The sequence below is a fragment of the Diadema setosum genome, chromosome 9 (genome assembly GCF_964275005.1).
Source record: "Diadema setosum chromosome 9, eeDiaSeto1, whole genome shotgun sequence".
Classification (NCBI taxonomy): domain Eukaryota; kingdom Metazoa; phylum Echinodermata; class Echinoidea; order Diadematoida; family Diadematidae; genus Diadema; species Diadema setosum.
The window spans coordinates 13342103-13362400 of NC_092693.1; the positions used below are offsets into that span (position 1 = coordinate 13342103).

Below are 20298 nucleotides of genomic sequence, written 5' to 3' on the forward strand. Positions count from 1 at the left end.
GGGTTTCAGGTTTCCAGTGGATTTTAATCATGATTTTTTTTTTTTTTTTTTTTTTTTTTTTTTTTTTTTTAAGATAATGAGAAACTTCATATAAATATGAAAGAACATATAATTCTAAGAGGAGATTCAAAGTTTATTTGATGAAAATTGATTTTGAAATGGCTTAGATATTTAAAAGTAAGCAATCCTTATAAAAGATGGAACTCACCTTTTACATGTATTAGGATGGCTATGTTTTACTTTGTTTTTGGATATCTCAGCCATTTCAAAACCAATTTTCATCAAAGAGACTTTCAATTCCTCTTAGAATTGTATGCTATTTACCATTTCATAGAGTGGTAGCTCCGTATCTCGCAAAAAGCTAAAAGCCGAGTCCTGCTTTTAACTTTTTGTGCGATACTGAGAAACTGCTTTATGAAATTCTAAGAGGAATTCAATCTTTATTTGGTTAATATCGGTGTTAAAATGGCCGAGATATCCAAAAACAAAGCGATCCTATACCGATGTTGATAGAAAATCATGACAACAAAGACAAGTTGATCTTGGATCTTGTTCATATGTTCAAAAGACTACCAGAACTCTAAACACATATGTATTCATATTTTCTTTCTCTCCCTCACACAAAAACACACACACAAACATGCTTAGAAGTACAGTAAATATATATATATATATATATATATATATATATATATATATGAAGAGTTTGTTTGCAAAAACTGATAAGTCCATTTTTGAAGATTTTGAAGTACGGTCTCTGTCATAAAGTACAAAATAATACCTTTTAAATGATATATTGGTCACTACATATAAAGGTATATTTTTGAAGTTATGGTCAAAAGAAGCAAAAATTTTCTTATTATTCTCTTTATTTTTCTTGACCTTTAATCGCAAATATCTCCATTTGACAAATATGGACTTATCAGTTTTTGCAAACAAACTCTTATATATACATATATATATATATATATATATATATATATATATATATATATATATATATATATATATATATATATATATATATATATATATATATATATATATATACACACACACACACACACACACACACACATATGCATTGTACTTCAGTATGTTTAACCATGTACATATTTGGTTAAAACCAAATAGAATAGTGATGACAGTTAAGCAAAAAAGAAAACCCAAATATACTGTAGGTGGTACAATAAAAACACAATATCAAAAATAGCGAGGCCGGCACAAATTCTGCTGCTACTGTGGATTAACCACATCCAATATTTTGAAGGTCTTTCCCAGGCAATTATGTAATCAAGTAATAAAATCTATTATCCTGTTCCCGTGTAGATTTACACCATATTTTATTACATCAAACAAAACCAAAGAAATGAGGCTGTCACATGAAAATTTCACACCTAAGTAAGTACTGGCATAATTTATTTTCTTCATACTTTGCACTTTCAGGGAAATGATGCTGCAAGTTACAGAGATAAATTTGCAGTATTTCAAAAGTAGTAAAACAGAAGGGACAAGGATGTCAAAAACTTATCTTAATCTAATTTAGGGAATCAGAAAGATCTGTATAAAATATGCAGTAACTACTGTATTGAGAATTTAAAGTTATTGCCGCTACTTGGAAACACATACGTGCAGGCAGGGGATCAATACAAAACATCAGCATTTCCTATGAAGGTGTTTTTCATAATCTGAGAGTGACTTTGTCACCTTGCTATTTACCTCAACATGATCACTCGCATCAACATCTATTGAAAAATTTTTCTAGTTTTCTCCAAAAGTATGAATAAGCTGCAAATCTGCAACCCTTTACTAAATACACTGTATCATGTTATAATGTACAAACCGTTCTCAAGTGCATTGTCCATGTATTTCTTGCGTAAGCCACATTCTCCAGGGCAGAAATTGCAATGCTACAGTCTTGCAAGAGCAATGGCTACATGACAGCTGTTAGAAACTGTTCAAAATATGATGGCACTTACAACCTGATGCCCCATCCCCAGACAGGGAAAGACAATATTGCAGTATCAACTGCTGCTTTCCATGCTCCTGGCTATCTGGCTGACGTGGTCCCGCACTGCCCTGTCCATAACGGCGTACATGTCCTTGCATCCACTGCTCGCAGTGTCCAGCACCTTTTCCAGGTGGTCAACGTGCAGCGGAGAGTCCATCTTGAAGAGCGCGATTTGTTCCGACTTTGGGAGCATGGCGACAGTCACTACGGGGCCGCCCTGCGATTCCTCGAGGTAGCTCACGTCGGCAAGTGGCGTGTCGTTGACAAAGCTGGACGAGCACGCGCACACGTAGTCCTTCATCGGAATGCCCGCATCGATGATGGCCAGCGTGGCTGCATTGACACTTGCGCAATAATTGCCTCCATCAGCCTGAAGAATCTACAGGAACATACATATGAAAATACCATTCATGTACATATTCCACTATGCACTCACCAGTAACATGATACAAGTATTGCACATAGAAATGCAGCATAAGTTACCACTTATCTATGTCTAGCCAAGTTTACCCATGACTCGAAGTCTCACAACTAAGAATTCCACAGCCTAGTCAGCATCAGCAAGGTTTTAAAAATTAAAATTTTTTTTATTTTATTTTTCCTGTAACATGATAACTCTGGACATTTAATCATAACACATGATATATGTAAAGTATTATGCACAATGACAGCATAATGTTGGTAAGTATGTTGTAATCTACAGTTGTAGCCTCTATAAGTGCTTTGGCAGTAATCAAATTTTTGCACTTGGACAGTAAGATTCCTTCAAAATGCTTCACAGTAAACTTGACCTCTAACACAGGAGACAGTAAGCCTGAAGTATGACTTAGTGAACTCTCCCTCACTGATATCTTGCATCACAACTTATAATATTCTTGAAATATGTTGTGTGACACACTTCATAACACACTCTACCATACCTCAGCAACTTTATATAATGACAGTTCAGATGACAGCAGCATGACAAAAACTTATCATTGCAGGGAATTTTAGATAATTTCTGTTGACATGGAGAGTGAAAATACTGCTACCTACAATAACTGAATTTCTTTGTGAAATGGGATTCATGAAATTTGACATCAACTACTACCACCAAACAAACTCAGACATATCAAATTTGAGACAATCTAATAAATTCAGTGACATATCTCATACCAATATCAAGTTATAAACAAACGAAAATGAAATGTGACATCATATTGAGAGTAGTTGTTCCTTTTTTGGGACAATGCTTCAAGACAAATCCCCCCCCCCTGCTTTTTTTTTTGGGGGGGGGGGGATGGGGGGACTATTCCACCCTTTAAAAAAATTAATCCATTCACAGTGAAAACATAAATGTTAGAATGAAAATGCTGTATGTTAGACTGAGAAAACACACAGAAACATTTGGCAGAAACCAATGATTTTATACCTGAACATAGATGTCAATCTGTGATCGAGGGTAGAGCTGTGTTTCTATGGTGGCCTCAAATGTCCTCTGCAGGTGCAGTGACATCTCAATGGATTTGCGGTCCCCCGCCGGACGCTTCTTTCGCTCGTTTGTGCTGAAAGTAGCCATGCTGTACTGACAGTTAATGGTCACCTTGTCATGTTGGGGCTTGTTTCTCCCTCCCAGTACCTAGAATAGATGATGCACATGATTATAACAGATATCAATGACATCATAAGGTAATATCACCATCAGCAATTACAATCACATAGACTACATGTATACATACAAAATGAGTGGGAAATTGTCAAGTTTGGGTGTGGAGTGTGATAGTCAAGCTCAGTTGTCAGATACTTGAGCGAAACCCCACACAAGGCAATGTTCCTGTTTCTTAAAAATGTATGTGTAGTGTAGTATTTCTACCATTGGGCATTATGTGAACCTGCTAAAAAGTCCTTTTTAATAAACATGAATGAATGTTAAGACAGTGTCAGCTAATAGTTCTATCAAGCATTAGGTTAAAGCAATACTGTACTAAATCTGCAGTTGGAACAGTTCAATATAAAACCTTTTGTTTATATCGTACAAACATAGGTGCAGCAACTGCTGGTACTGGTAGGACATCATATTGATAAGTGTTTCAATTTCAGTATGTGTCCTGCAAAAACCCATCATCCAGAACCTCAAACAAGTTGTTTTCACCCGTTTCTATCAACAGTCAATAAACATCTTCCTGGCACTAATGCACTTTGGTATCCTCCATTGTATCTCAAATTCCACATGCCTAAATTGCACCAAAATGACAGGAATATACTTTTAGCATATTTTTCCTATCACTCTTATTAATTTCAAACAATAGGTCACCAGAAAGCAGAATTATCAACATCCACTTTCATGTCATTGCTCAAAAAAGCTCATTCTTTACAAGCAATCACAATACGTACACTGCCTGCACAATCTGAAACTGAAGTTAGCCATAACATTATGCAGTGTATCTTTCAAGTAACCGGGAGCTCAAATCAATGTAAAAAATTATGACAAGTTGAAAGAAGTCGGTCGAGAAATGCAGTTCCTCCAGCACACACGAACACACATGCATTGACACAGACAGACAGACAGACAGACAAACAGAGGCAGACGTTTGAACACACACACACACACACACACACACACACACACACACACACACACACATACACACATATTTCTCAATTCATTCATTTCTAAACTTGCCATAATCATTGTACACTGATTTTTAGCTCCCCATCAATTTGACTTGAAAGATTCGTTGCATAAAATTTAGATGGCTAACATCAGTTTCAGATTGTGCAGACAGAGCTAGAGTGCACTGCAATCCCTTGTGAAGAGAGAGAGACTCAAGTGATATAATATGTATTTTATGATGAGTGATAACATGAAAGTCAAAGTCGATATCAACGCTTCCTGACAACCGATTTGGCCCAAATTTACGTATGGGTAGGCGCTAAGTGACTGGAAATATGCTATATAATTTATCAATGTGTTTATTTCCAGTGATTTTGGTGCAATTTGATTGATTTTGTAGAATTTGATGGCTTTTCTACAGTGGCCATGGAATAGATATAATGTGAAAGAACATTATAAGATTGAGCTGTGAATTTTCTTCAATTTGTTTCCCTCTCTAACATATTACATTGTTAGTTTTTACTATCGCCTGCCTGTCTCCATGTCTTCATTGCTAAGTTTGTTAATCATGCATGGCTATGAGTAGTCTGACCAGACTTTGTGTCGCTAAATTTATTTATACAGCGACTGCGTTGTGTATAGTTAGGCTTAATCCTGGGGCACTCCTTAACATACACAGTCATACTGCACTGTGGGCTACGCGTTGGGGCTAGTCGCAGTTAAGTTAGACTATGAGATTAATGCAATAGTAGTAAATCGACTCTCTAATTCTGGTTTGTATGTAGGCACCAGTGGACTCAGCTCAGCAGGATCCGTAAGCGTATAAACGTATGATCGAAGGTTTAGCCTGCTGTACTGACACTAGTAGTACCGTCTGTATGATCTTCGACCTGTCATACTCATAGGCCCGAATTCACGAAGGTGGTACAAATGAAACCATGGTTTAAACCATGGACAAAAACCATGGAGCGCCAAGTGTCGCATGGAAAATTTCGTTACGAAATCGGTCATTTCATCGATGAAATTATTTTTTGTAATGAAATGACAACATTTTGTAACTAAATGGACATTTCGTCCACGAAATGATAATTTCGTTAACGAAACGGTCATTTTGTCGACAAAATGACCAATTTCGTAACGAAATATTCCATGCGACACTTGGCGCTCCATGGTTTTTGTCCATGGTTTAAACCATGGTTTCATTTGTACCACCTTCGTGAATTCGGGCCATTGTGTCAAGAAAGTGAAACTGAAGTAGTTTGTCAACTAGAAAAGCACTCTGAGAGCACAGACCTCCGCCAAGCAGCTACTTTCATCTTGCTCTTTATTAGTTTAGATCAGTGATTTCCCGCCCCACTGAAAAATCGCCAGATTTCCCAAAAGCCTTTGTTAATACGTCATAAACCCTCAGATGCGCGGCGCCTCGCCCCAGCATAAACTAGAGCACGCACTTTAGTGTGCGCATGAAAACCTCAAAAACGCACAACCTGAGCTGAACTCCCAAGTTCATTGACCCTACCTGCCAAAATATCAAAAATCCTTCATAAATTCCCCAAAATTCTCGGATCACTACCACAGTTTAATCGTTTAATACTTGTAGCATTCTATTTCTAAACCTTTCCTGCAAGTTTCATCCAAATCCGTTAACTTCTGTTTGAGTTATTTTGCACACGGACAAACTAACAAAAAACCAAACATAACCTCCTCCCTTGGCGGAGGTAATTACAGCAACATGAATTAAAGCGTATGGGACTGAAGCCAATTAAATAGCTGCATACCTCATGTGGTCCATAAACGGTAGCAAGGACCTTAGTATTTCCTTGTTCCATGTAAGCAGACCCATCTGCCTTGTCAAAAACTCCTAGTCGACATCGGATCTTCCTCAATTCGGATGGTCGGCGCCCATCTAGCCGGAAACCCTCATCGGAGAGCAGTTCAAGCCCGGCCATATTACTTTTCTTGCCCGTGCGATCACTTACTTACACCAGGGAGGTTCGGTGGGTAAACGGGTGCCCAAATAGTGCTTTACCATTACCGAGGTAAACACGCTGCATGCATGCATGCTTCGCAAAATGTATTCTCTCTCATGCGCCCTCATTTGGCGGTAGCGGTCGCGAGTCCACAAACCGCTGACCCCAAAAAGACAGACAGCATTGTCCAGATGTAGGTCCATGTCCAGATCCAGGGAAGGGTGGGGGGGGGGGGGGGGGGGGGGGCAAAACTCTCAAATTTTCAGCTCCTTCTCGACAACCCTATGATTTATTTTCACCCCGTGACAGGTATAGCATCCCTAATAGGGTAAAATAATCTCATTATTTATTCAAAAGGGCACCAAACCCACGGGGTGGGAGAGGGGAGGGCAAGGGGCCCAACATATCGGATTGTTAAAAGATCTTATCTAACTAGTGAGAGTTAAATACAGTGCTACTGTATAGATGTAGATTCAAGTTTGCTATGCATTTATGGTGGAAGAGGGGATACTCAAAGGTAGGGAGAATTTTTGAAAATCTGTGTGTGAAAATGGCGTTTTCTTGCATCTAAAACACCACTATTTTTGGTATAGAGGTCATTGCCATAAATAGAAAAAAATAAAATTACAAGTTAAAAAAAAAGATAAGACAAAAAAAAAATGGTCCCCAGATTTTTTTATTTTTTTTTATTTTTATTTATTTATTTTTTTTTTGGGGGGGGGGGAGGGGGGGGGGGGCGTGCAACCCCCCAACCCCCCCCCCCCCCCCCCGGTTTCGCCGAAAGGGTGCGTTGGTACTTTTTCTCATGTAATATTAAAAGACGAGTTTTGAATTTATATCTAACCTTCAAACAACCATTTTAAAGAGGCTATCGTCCGGATCGGTTTACACTCTATTACCACTTGGTCTACAGCCAGTTGGTCTAATAGACTGTTTAATATCAGTTGGTCTAATAACCAGTTGGTCTATAGTGATCATTTTGTCCAATAATCACTTATATTACTGTTTGGTCTAATTGTTATTTGGTTTAATTACTATTTGGTCTACAGTCAATAATAGCCATTTGGTCTATTTTTGGTCTAACACCAATTTATATTTTGTTTGTTTTTTGTTTGATAGATACTTTATTTTCTGCAAATCAATATACATAAGTTACATAATCATGAAGATGCAGGAAGTATACAAAGTAAATTCAATGCAGAGTCGTTTGACTTGCATAAACCACGATACATATAAGTACATAATCATGAACATGTAGGAAACATATAAAATAAATTTAACACAGTCTTTTGACTTGCATAAACAACGATATGAAAGAAATATAATATACAATATGCATGTCTATGCAGCAGTGATAAGAATAGCATTTATAGTTAAGAAACGATTATGCAGAGGGCCGCCATTATAAGCATTGCTTGAAAAGATGGCCGGCCCGAGGAAAGGATAAGGACGTACTAGATTCGTAACGATATAAATTCATTTATCATCAAATACCGATTTGGTCTATTATGAGTTGGTCTAATTCCATTTCGTCTAATCGTCAAATGGTCTAAAATTAAACCAAATTTGTCCAATATAAATTTGGTGTACACATCATTAATTTTGGTCCATTGCCCAGTTGGTCTAGCCCTCTGTCTATCATCATTTAGTCTACACCCATTTAGTCTAATAACCATTGATCTTATTGTCATTTGGTCTAATAGCCAGCCTCCTGGTCTAATCAGGTACCATTTGGTCCAATCATCGTTTCGTCTATATGACCAACTGGGCTTTTTTTTTTTTTTTTTTTTTGGGGGGGGGGGGGGGGGGGCTTGTTTATTGATGTGTACACCAAATTTGGACGAAGGGTGGTGTTCCCATTAACGCGACGCGCCACCACCCAACCCACCCTTTCGGCACAAGCCGGCCGGCCGGGCTTGGGAGATGGGGAAAAACTTTCACATTTTCAGCTCCTTCTTAAAAGCCCTAGGATATGACAGATTTTGACCAAACGTGGCAGTTATTTAGTATCTCTTTGGGTATTATAGAAACTCCTTTTGTTAGAAGGGGCACCGAGTCCCGGGGGGTGGGGGTGGGGGTGGGGGGGGGGGCAAAAACCCTTATCTTAGGGATTGTTTAAAAAAAAATCTTTTAGAACCAGAAGTGATAGAGAGATTTCCCATCATAGTCCCAATGAACAACCATGATAGCTAGGCCTACAAATCACATGAGATATTCCTCTCGGGCATCGTTCAGAAAACTTCGATGTTTTTGATTTCTTTGCTCATGTGAATAGACCGGTTCTGTATGGAGATTTTATGCGTGCTTTGTTCACAACCACAAAACTTGCCGGAGGCTTGCCCTACCTATCAACAACTAAGTGAATTCCTTCCTACTATTAACTTTAATAGGAGGGAGCAGGTGAGTGAAATGCTTCGTTACTATAGTATTGCTATAGGAAAAGAAACATCTATTGTAATTGTAATTGTAATACATTGAAACGGTCTATTGGACGGGGGGGGGGGGAAGACCACTTCACCTTTTTTTCTCTCTAGAGTTGTTCTCTTTCTGCAGTGATGACTTTGTATAAGAGTAAAGGAGACGGATTTACAATATTGTTTGTGAATATAATAATTATGAACAAACACTATCAATAGATTTTTTATGAGCAAACAAGTCAGATACCAATTTTGATGCAATGATAATATCCTCGTCACATAAAGTAATGTGTTTGTGAAGGCCATTGCAGTTTTTGAAAATGCAATAGATTTCAACAATCATGACCTTTTCATTCTTTAATTTCTGGATGTAACTTCTGCCAATATCTGCTTGTTTAGCTTTACTCTTCTCAGGGCCGGCGCACTGTTTTCAAAAGTGTGGGGGCCCACTTCCGGGTTTCATGAGCTAACAAGCAAAAAAAAAAAAAAAAAAAAAGGTCCTCATCTCTACCCGTCCACTTCCGGGTTTCTTCAGCTGACAAGCAAAAAAACAAAACAAAAACAAAAACAAAGGTCCTCAGCTCATTCTCTCCCCTCCCATTGTAGTGCCTCTTACGTACTTCCGGGTTGAAAAAAGTGTGGGGGCCCAAAGTGATGACACCTTATGTATTCCTTTGTATGGCACAAAAAGTGTGGGGGCCCGAGCCCCCACGGCCCCACGGCCCCCACGGCTGCGCCGCCCCTGCTTCTGTTTAACTATACTCGGAATACAGAGTGTATAGCGATGTTAGCACTCCCATAGCAGGCAAGCCGCCGCACATACTATGGCACTTGTAATCCCACTTCAGAGCACTGTAACTTATGGAGGGCGTAACTGGGGGCTTCCAAAGAAGGTCAAAAACACTTTCAATTGTTTCCGTAATGAGCCGGGTGCTTTGCTATATGTCAGTGCATAGATTATCTTTTGTTAGACATACTTGAAGCCCCCAGTTAGAAATTACCATAAAACAGCACCCAAACCGAATAGGCCTACACGTTGTGCTTCGTGCTCTTTTATTCTTTTCACCGGAGTGCCTCACATAGCAACCGAGAAATAGCGAGCATTGATTTTGCATGACATTCCACATTGCAGGGGTTTATCTGACACACGCAGTTTGGGCTACGAAATGGAAAATCTAATGAAACAGACCGTTTTTGGAAGGTTTCACAATTTATGGATGTTTCTTTTCCTATACAGCCCAGTAACGAAGCATTTAATTCACCTGCTCCCTCCCAGGCAGAAATTCACTAGACGTTGCTTGGTATAGGGCAAGTCTCCGGCAAGCTTTGTGGTACGTTAAGAGCTACTTTTGAGAGCAAAGCATGCATAAAATCCGAATACATTACAGAACCGGTGTGATTTGTTGATTTGTTGCTGATTTGTTAGGTAGGTTGAAACAATTAAGTGCTTAATCATGTCATGGACCTACTACACATAGACTAGTAACGAAGGTCTTTCTTTGATCCCATCATCACCGCCGCCACCTGATTATTGTGCATGTATGTTCATGTGCTTGGATAATGACGATTGTGACATCGTGCATCGACACTGACAAAAGAACCATTTCCCTCATCGCGGTGTTATTTTGCTGAGGTGCCTTTTCAGACACAACTGCCTCTGAATAAACACCGAAGAAAGAGAGCAGCAAACCCGAAAGCATGACAGTTTTCCTATCACAAAATTGAAAATTACTGTAAAGTGGACACTTGTGGACAAGCATGTAACATGGCTTAATGATAGGACATAGTTATATAATGTCATCTACGGTAAATGTCCATGTTAACTCTGGAACAATGTGCGAAAAATGAGGAAAATTAGATTACAAATCACAACAAACCTCTCAAAATAATTGCTTTCTCTTGTAAAGGCAATATTTGTCAATCAGTTTATGGAAAAACATGACACCTGGGCCCCAGGATGGCAACTCTTGGTGGAATGACAACTTCCAATAGCAACAGCCAATCAGGAAGCTGGATTCTTGTCGTTACTAAGACAATTGTCATTCCAGCAAGAGTTGCTATCATATCAACTTTTTTATGAAATGGGGCCCTGGACACAAGAATTAATTTGCAGGAATATGCTTCCCCAAATTATGGACATGACTGTATGTATGTATGTTCGACGAGTTGATCTGGCAAGATTAGTATCGGAAGGTTTCTTATCACTCCCCCCCCCCCCCCCCTCTCTCTCTCTCTCTTCAGTTCTCTCTTTCTCCCCCTCCCTCTCTTTCCTTTAAATTTTTTTTTAACCCTTTATTCTATTTATGGCAGGGAAATTAAAATAGTTTGTAAAATGTAACACATGTGATATGTAAGTAACGAAAATTGATGAAAATAGTCATATTACTGTGTCATGCCATATGATTGTACAATGTGAATGGAATTGCTGAGTATTACGTTATACTTGTAAAGAAATGCCATACTGAGAATAAATCAAAATAAATCAAATTAAATCAATTAGTGACGGACCATTATGGTCTCTATTTTACGCAAGTTCCTTATCTTTGCATGAACGTGAGTGAATTCCATATATTGTTACGCTGGGCGAGCTTATGTCGTTTCCAAAAAGAGTGAAGTACCTATAAACCTACAACTGAGAAAAAAAAAAGGAAGAAGAAGAAAGGTCATAATATTTGCACCAATGGACATGAGTATAGTATGATCTAATTACGAACTGTGTAATGAGGCTCATTGATTGAAAGCATTGTTCATCTCCCTTTGCTATACATTAGATGGTATATAATGCAAGGAATGGCGGGCTGCATAAAATAATTGACGTTGTTCGCCAGGAATCTATAACTGACATTTTCACGATATGAGTTTGAGTTTGAGTTTCACTTCAGCCAAAGGCTGTTCTTCCGTGAGTCCGTGTATACAATATACTGTAGACAGGAGTGACCTATGAGTGACCGTTTAATGTTCTTGGGATCAAACCACGAATGGATAAGTGGAAAGGTCAGTGGCGGACCCCAAAACAAGCTGATGGGGAAGATTTTCAGAAACGGTTCCAAGTACCAAGAGAAAGAATGAGAGTGGTACTCGTAGTGTTGCATGCTGTAGAAATCTTAATTTCACAACTTCTTACTCTATTGGTCCAATTTTTAAGAAACTTAATTACTGATATCTACCCATGTTACCCTATTGTAATCAAGTTCTCTTGAACACGGAGTGAATCTTCAAATTATATTTTCTTTTAAACGAACATTTTGAAATTTTCTAAGAATCAGCATATTTCTATAAGATCACTCTTGAAATTACTCCTACATAAGGCACAGATAACTGCATTGGCACATCCCCTGATCGAAGTCAAGGGAATTCGAACTTTTCATGTCTTTTGAAGGAGTAATTTGTAAATATTGTTTTGCATAATTTCTTTATACACAGCTTTACACAGCTAATTACACGTGATATCACGAATTGTTAGAGGGCAACACATGGAATCAGCCCAAAGTGATATGACGTTTGATCTGACTAGTCAACAGCATCGTTTATCCGGGTCATTTGATAATAAAATTATGTGTTGTAAAGTTGTTGTTTTTTATCTTTTGTATGATAGAAAACATGTGAGCAAGGACGAGGGAAAGAGGGAAAAGGGAAACTTTTTGCAGGTCAATGCTCCTGATAATTTACCTTTATCTTAACACCATGTACATGTTGGTTCTTCTTTTTCCCAGTCTGTCCATTTTTGCGGACTTAGTCTTCTAGAAAAAAAAAAATCTACATAAATACCATATCGAATATGTCATCAGCGTGCTGTTGACGAAATAGTCTGTGATATTACATACAGCTTTCTTCTTGGTGATCCAGTAAGAATTTGTTGTTTTACCCGTTCGTCATCCTCTCCTCTGAGGGGGATTATAATTGCGTATAATTGCTTCGCTTTTGACTCTGTTTGTTTGTTTCAATTCTTCCTGCACTTGCGCAACCCTAAATTATTCAACAAAGCTTTATTTCTGAGGCTATGTTTCTTATATTATTGTTTTTATATAAATTTTTGTATTGTGGAAACTTTGAAACTTGAAACTAGTACTCGTACTCTCCACGGGTATGGTATCTATTACACGGAAAGCGATGCCAGCATGTGGTCATATGATTACGCCCTCAGCGAACAGCTGCTGCCCGCATCCGCATTGCGCACAGAGAGCCGTTGCGCAGCATACACCAATCTCACCGCAGCTATGCATGCACGACCACTCGGCGTCTCGTCTCCATAACTGCGATTGCTAGGAACGCCACCGCGGCCGGCGTGTTGTCCTTGCGATCGCGATCCAACGTGCCGGTGCAGACCGTACTACGGAAGTGAAAATCTGTGCTGTTGCTGGCCTGGTGTACGTGTATGTACGAGCGAAGGGTTTGCTTGCACCGGGGAAGAAGAACAGAATCGATTGAAATTTTACGTTTTAATTTTCCTTTGAAGAAGTCGTCCAGTTTATAGAGAGGTGAGTGTCATCTTGTAGTTTTATGTCAGGTCAAATATATAATCTAGCTACGGGGCCCTAAACTACTGAAAAGCGAAATAAGTTTTTAAACTAGCAAACTAGAAAATGCAGAATCTGATTCTGACGTATTTAAACTCTTTGATGGTGTACCTGTACGGTATAAATTATGGCTGTTGTATAAGTGTTATGTCGTGCTCTGACCTGGATGCGATAAAAGTATGGAGCCTAATTTCATCGGCGAGGTTTCATTAATCATGACCACATGTGTTGTGATACACTGTAGATGTAGCTGTTTGAAGTCGCCCGTAGCAGTGTCAGTGACAGTGAAGTAGAAGTCGACTTTAATAGTAGGTAGACCGTCCATGATGAACTCCATGAATCAGTGACTGTGTGTCTTTTGCTACTCTTGCCTGGATCTTGGAAGTTTGATTTGGTGTCTCAGAAACACCCACTAGAATTTTAACTGGATATGTGGATGTGTTGTTGATGTTGGCGTTGAGTAGTCATTGCTTACTTTGGTTACAGCTCGTTATTCCGAAGGTTCGTTATTCCGAAGGCTCTTCAGTCCGAAGATTCGTTATTCGAAGGTTCGTTTTTCCAAATTTCATTTTCGGATGAACAAATCTTCGGAATAACGCCACAAATATTCGGATTAACGAACCCTTTTTCATTTTCGGATTAATGAACGTCTAGGTATAGGGAATTTGCGTGTTTCGGATTAACGAACCTTCGAAATAACGAACCTTCGGAATATCGAACCTTCGGAATAACAAACAGCACCCGCTTACTTTTGGGTCGAACATCAGATTTGGTGTTACTGTTAAAAATATTGACAGCTCTGTTTTCAATGCAGCAGCTCCCAGTGTGAAAACCTCGGGGCGCTCTGTTGTACACAGGTGCAGGTATACATGTGTAGGTATACAGTGGCCTAACACTTCAAAGAAATAATGCAAGTCAACTCAAGTTCATCTTCAAGATGAAGAAGAAGAAGAAGAAGAAATAATTAAGTAGCTATTGCCTGATACTTTCACACCTTTGGGAAGTGAAAAGTAAATTGAAGTCACATACTTTTCTTCACACAATTTTAGTAAGATGCAGTTCGAAGATCAACAAAAAGTGTTTTCCTTTTACCCATTCACTGCAGCCGCACTGCAAAACTTTAAATCAGCAAAACAGCCTTATTATAATTGTTGTGGTTTGATGACTGTTGATGAACAGCTGCTGCATCATGATCATCATGAGTCGACACTAGTCAACATCATTTGCCATTTCTGACATCCATGTCTACAGTGTATCCTGAAGATAAACTCAGATTATTTGTTTCTTTACATCAGGAACCACAACCCATCCCTGCATTTGACAATTCTGGGGAGGTCAATGCACATGAGCTGGACTCACTGATGGTCGGACTTTATCATCCCCAAGATTTCAGGGAATATTACCATCAACTATGTATCAAATTGAAGTAAGTTTACAGTACCATAGATTCCTCCCCCCCCCCCCCCATCTGCCACTCCATACTGCTGTAAACAATTGATGTTATATTTGTTTCATCCCGTTCTTTGCTATAACCAAGAAGGTTATTTCCTTTGATCTATGTTCGAAGCCGCCGTTCAAAAATATTTGAAGCATGTGCCAAACATGGTCTGCTGTGCCGATACGAAGACAATTGACTCGTGTCTCATTGCATAATCACGAGCCACTTTCAAAGGAAGATATGTCTTTAGTGATGGTAATTACTTTTCGCTATCCCTTCTTTAAAAGCTAGGAGGTACAGACACCAGGATGCGCGAACAGAAATTGAGGAAAAATGCTGAAATGAAAATGAAAATTATTCGACTGGGCATACGCGGGCACTAATCTGATATACCTGTCAATAAAGAATATACTTGAAGATTATTACATGTTAGTTTCATTTGGGGAAATTAAGTCGAAAAGTGATAAAACCAGCTTTCCAGGATGGTACAGTTTTAAACATTTTCAAATAATACAGCTCTGATTTACACTTTTGCGCAAATTTCTGAAAGGAATTGACTTTTGTTTTACATGCTTTATTATTAAAGGGGCCCTGAAATCCAAATGCATGTTGATTTGTGTTGATTTATGATACCCTCAACATCACTTTTGTGGTGAAATGAATGTTTAGAAACATTCCATATATTTCTAACGATTTTTTCTTTTATTTGTCTCCAGATTACTTGGGAACGCCCACAAAAAATCCTTCCAAACTAATCAATATTGATATTCTTGAGATGACCTCATCTGTCAATCATTGGTAAAGTACTGAAATGTTCAACAAAAGACATTGGAATGCACCTTCCCCTCGACTCAGCATAACTTGCATGTTCCCTCGCCATGTCTTTTGTTAGTCACATAAATATGACAGGAACATGCAAGTTATGCTGAGTCGAGAGGAAGGTGCATTCCAATGTCTTTTGTTAAACATTTCAGTACTTTAGCAATGATTGACAGATGAGGTCATCTCAAGAATATTAATATTGATTAGTTTTGAAGGATTCTTTGTGGGCGTTCCCAAGTAATCTCAAGAAAAATAGAAGAAAAAATCGTTAAAAATATATGGAATGTTTCTAGATATTTGTTTTACCTCAAAAGTGATGTTGAGGGTATCATAAATCAACATGCATTTGGATTTCAGGGCCCCTTTAAGTGAAATTTCATTTCATTTAATAAATAGATAAGCAAAATATGGCCAACATGATAACGTTCAAAATGAATCTTCAGATTGCTCAGCAGGACGGCGGCTTGGAACATCGATCATCAAAGGCACAAGTGCACCTGTGGAATTCTTTTGTACATCAATAGAAATCTGACAGCTGTTTGAATAAATTACAGCCAGTTGGAACTCCATGTGTAAAACCTCCTTGCTATAACCTGTAATGATTAGTTGTTTGAGATGTGAGATAAAGTCATTTATTGTCATTTGCATGCAGATATCATATAGCTTTTTCAAATTTGTATACCGTGTACACTGTATTAAATCTGTTCTAATTGCAATCTGCTTGACGGGGTACAGTTGCTATAATATCATCTTTTTACTCTTGTGTACTAGTACTATAAAAGTGGAAATTATCACGGTGATGAAATTTTCACGCATTTCACGCAACCAGAAACTGGTGCGAAAATAAAAGCATGTAAATATTTTTGCTTGCCATAATGTTCCAACAGTTGATGTCGTGATTGCGCGGAATTGAAAACATGCGAAACTCTTCTTACACCTCCGAGCGCGAAAAAGTAGTCGGGCAAAAATATCTACTTTTACAGTACGGTACTTGAGATTGGAAAGCATTATCTCTAATGAATAAGTGTGAGTACCCATTGTGCTTTAAGTAATGGTACGTCTGCAAATTATTTCCAAGGGCATGATTCTGGCATAAAGAGAAACAAAGAAAAAGCCAAGGCAAAGCAAATATAGGTGCCTGATTCCATTACTGTGTGCGACGACCTTAGAATGTTTGGTCATTTTGATGCTGGAAGTAATTCTATTTCTAATAAGTGGCCCACATGATGTTTTGCAGCTGTGCGAATAAAAAATATTGGCACAGTGTCCTTCCCTTGTTGACTCTTCAGCCCCAGGGAAGCTGATTCATTAATTGGCAAAATGAGGTTACCCGGGTAACGAAGCTTGGCGGCGTTGCTGTGAAATTGGTGGAGCTGCTGGAGGACATTTTTGTAACAGGCCCTAAATATTTGATTTAAGTGTGCCTGATTGAGAAAAAAAAAAAAAAACCTTAATACATATTGATTATCTGAAAAGGCATGATCCTTAGCTCTCGATATAAAGAAGATATTGAGATCAAGTGACATTTCAATAGATTTTCATGTACAGACGTTTTCACTTGCATATAATGTTTTGGTTGAAAAAAAAAATAACAAAAAACCCAAACAAACAAACGATCAAGGTGTCTTTGTTTGATGAAGCTGTTGGTCAGAAATTTTAATGAGATCTGAGAAACTTTCGTGTAACAATTCGTCAGGATTTTTTTTTTCTGTGTTTAGCTTGATGGCAAGTCTTTGATATCCAGGATTCAGTCCCACTGAGTTTTGTTTCTCTCCCTCTCTCTTTTTTTTTTAATGCATTTATGCTCCCATTAGAATAATTAATTTCTTCATTATCCAAGCTGTTTTGCACTTACATTTATTTCCTCAGGATTAAAATATTGATTGTAGTCTGTCTGTCATTGACCAGTCTGTTTTCATTTGATAATATGCTTTAATCTATAGCGACTCTAGCTAGTGCAATGATAATTAAATCCATAGATCATCTGTGGAGTTGACTAAGAGAAAACATCTGGCAGTGATAACAGCCATGTTGCCCTGTATGTTAACACAATAGGCAATACTGGAATCTTCATGAACTGAAATTTGACATTGATGCAATATTTGCCCTTATTACCTCCGCCAAGGAAGGAAGAGGTTAAATGATCATCGGCATTGGTTTGTCTGTTTGCAAAATAACTTTAAAAAAAAAATGAGTACGGATTAAGATGAAACTTGCATGATAAGTTGATATTGACACAAGGAACACCTCATTCAATTTTGTCAGTGATCCGGAAATTTTTATGGATTTTTGAAAGGATTTTCATCTTTTGGCATGTAAGATCAACAAACTTGGGGTTCAAGCTGTGCATACTGGAGGTTTACATACGCGCTAAGTCGCGTGCTCTGCTCGGGCAAGGCACCATGCAGCGACGTAAACAAAATGCTTCTATTTTGGGAAATTGCATGTATGTAAGGGTGGAAATGAGTTGCAGACTTGGCGGGAGGTCTGAGCTCTTCGAGTGCTTGTCTACACTGTAGTTCAAAATATTTGAAAGCAGCATCTGACACTTAAGGACAAAAAGTTCTTTGAGCCACAGAATTGTATCTCTTTTTGGAGTAATCTAATGTTAAGTTTTATTTGTATGGATTTTGCCAGTCTTGTGTGTTGATCGATCGCTACACATAGGTCAGGCCTCTCTCAATGAGAAATGCAGTGGGACCATCTGGTTTCTTTCACTGTTACTCAGTAGAGTGAAGTAGCATTACCTCACTTCTCACCTGGTGATCTATTCAACACCAGTCTTCAAAATAAGAAAAAAAAAAAGAACAAGAAAAAGTGAGATACAGAGAGTAGATGGAGAAAAAATACACACAGATGTAAACGTACTCATATTTAGCAAACAGCAAAGAGGAGCGATGGAGATTTCTCACTTTTTAGTAGATGGTAAAGAAAAGAAAAAGATAAATCTTGGATCAGACAAGAGAATGTACATTTTTAGAGCTGAATTTGCAGGTGTTCCTAGGTTTATTGAATGTCTTTGTCACCATATGTGAGACAAATAGTTGAATAGCAGCCAAGGAATGAAAAGGAAAGGAATTTATAATGTGTGGTAGATATGCAATAAGAGGCCAATTTCACCATTTATTTTGCACACATCTATCACATATCAGTGTACTATCTTATTTTTTTTTCTGTGCCTGTTTGTGGAAAAGATGAGGTGGCAGCAAACTTAGACTGAGAAATTAATTTTGCTGCAAAGTCCAGACCGCTTGAATAATTTGTACACAGCAGAGAGGATTCTTGGGGACTTTATTTGCTTGTTTGTCTGCTAGCCATCAAATTCCTAATGCTCCACTGTCCAGAGCTGGCCTCCATTCTAGACTTACAGTATGTAGTGGATTGGGGTTCTCATGTGTAGAATACCTTTGTGCGGAACTTCTTTGTGCGCAGCCTGTAATCTGACAAACAGATTTTATTGCCAGGGACAACCGTGTGCGAAGGAATGATGCTGCTACAGTAGTACTAAACTCGGCTTTTATTGTATCCTATTCAGCTGCTGTTTGTTGACTTGGGTGTTAGTTACATGTTAGTGACCATGGTGATAGAACATTGTGAGCAAAATTGATATGGCTTCCTCAGTTCCTTGCTTGTAACACCTTTTCTTTGTCATCCATTTCAGAAAGCTGCGCATCATATTATCTGTATAGTGTCTTCTGATGATTCATGTAACTGCAACAACAACAATAATGTAGCAACCACAAATATTTCCTACTGAAATGAAAGAAAGGAGCTTGTAGCAAAAGTTATCAGATATTTTGTTATATTGCAGTTCTTTTTACCAAATTTCCTGTGTACCAAGGATTTGAATATGTGGTAAACGTGGCATTTTCCACAATGGAACAAAAGAACATGGTCTATTGGAATCATAGAAAAGAGCTTGATGTAAAAGTTGGGTGACCATCAGGTATTTTCTTTCATCAGATCTCTGTATTTTCCTACCATATTTTCCATTGTACCGTGTACTATGTACAAATCAAAGGTTTGCCCTAAAGCAGTGATCGTGGGGTTTTCCCTCCTGTTCCCAGCATTTTTACAATCATTTCATCAAAAAAGAAAATGAGATCCACTTTGAAGATATCCACTTGTTTAAATCTTTCTCCACACATTTCTATCACTTTCTTGTGAACACCACTCACACACACACACACACACACACACACATGTAGACACACACATACAGACACACAGACTACAGTACAATACTGATATACCCATTTATTTGGGGATAAAAAGACTCTGATTTACTACATGTATATCAAACAGTTGCGTGGGATAAAAGGAATCCAGTATCATTCAGTAATTTTCTTGATGTGCTGTTAAATTTCTCTTTGACTATTCTATTGTTGTGGCATTTGTACCATTTGTGTTAGCACAATTTTCTTCTGCAATCGACACACTTTGCATTGATTAATGTAGAACAAAATGTGCACGTGGGTCATTTTACTGCAATTTATTCATTGATTTTTCTAGGAGAGAGACAATTACATG

At 38.2% G+C, this 20298-nt stretch overlaps 1 protein-coding gene across 1 annotated transcript; it reads right to left on the bottom strand.

The window, feature by feature from the left end:
* Positions 1-1346: 1346 nt before the first annotated feature.
* Positions 1347-6606, bottom strand: LOC140232961 (exosome complex component RRP41-like). The gene is made up of 3 exons (XM_072313072.1): positions 6383-6606; positions 3423-3629; positions 1347-2390 (listed from the first exon to the last, which is right to left on the bottom strand). Exons 1-3 carry the CDS (start codon positions 6551-6553, stop codon positions 2025-2027), a joined length of 744 nt encoding a protein of 247 aa, XP_072169173.1. The 5' UTR covers positions 6554-6606; the 3' UTR covers positions 1347-2024.
* Positions 6607-20298: the final 13692 nt, after the last annotated feature.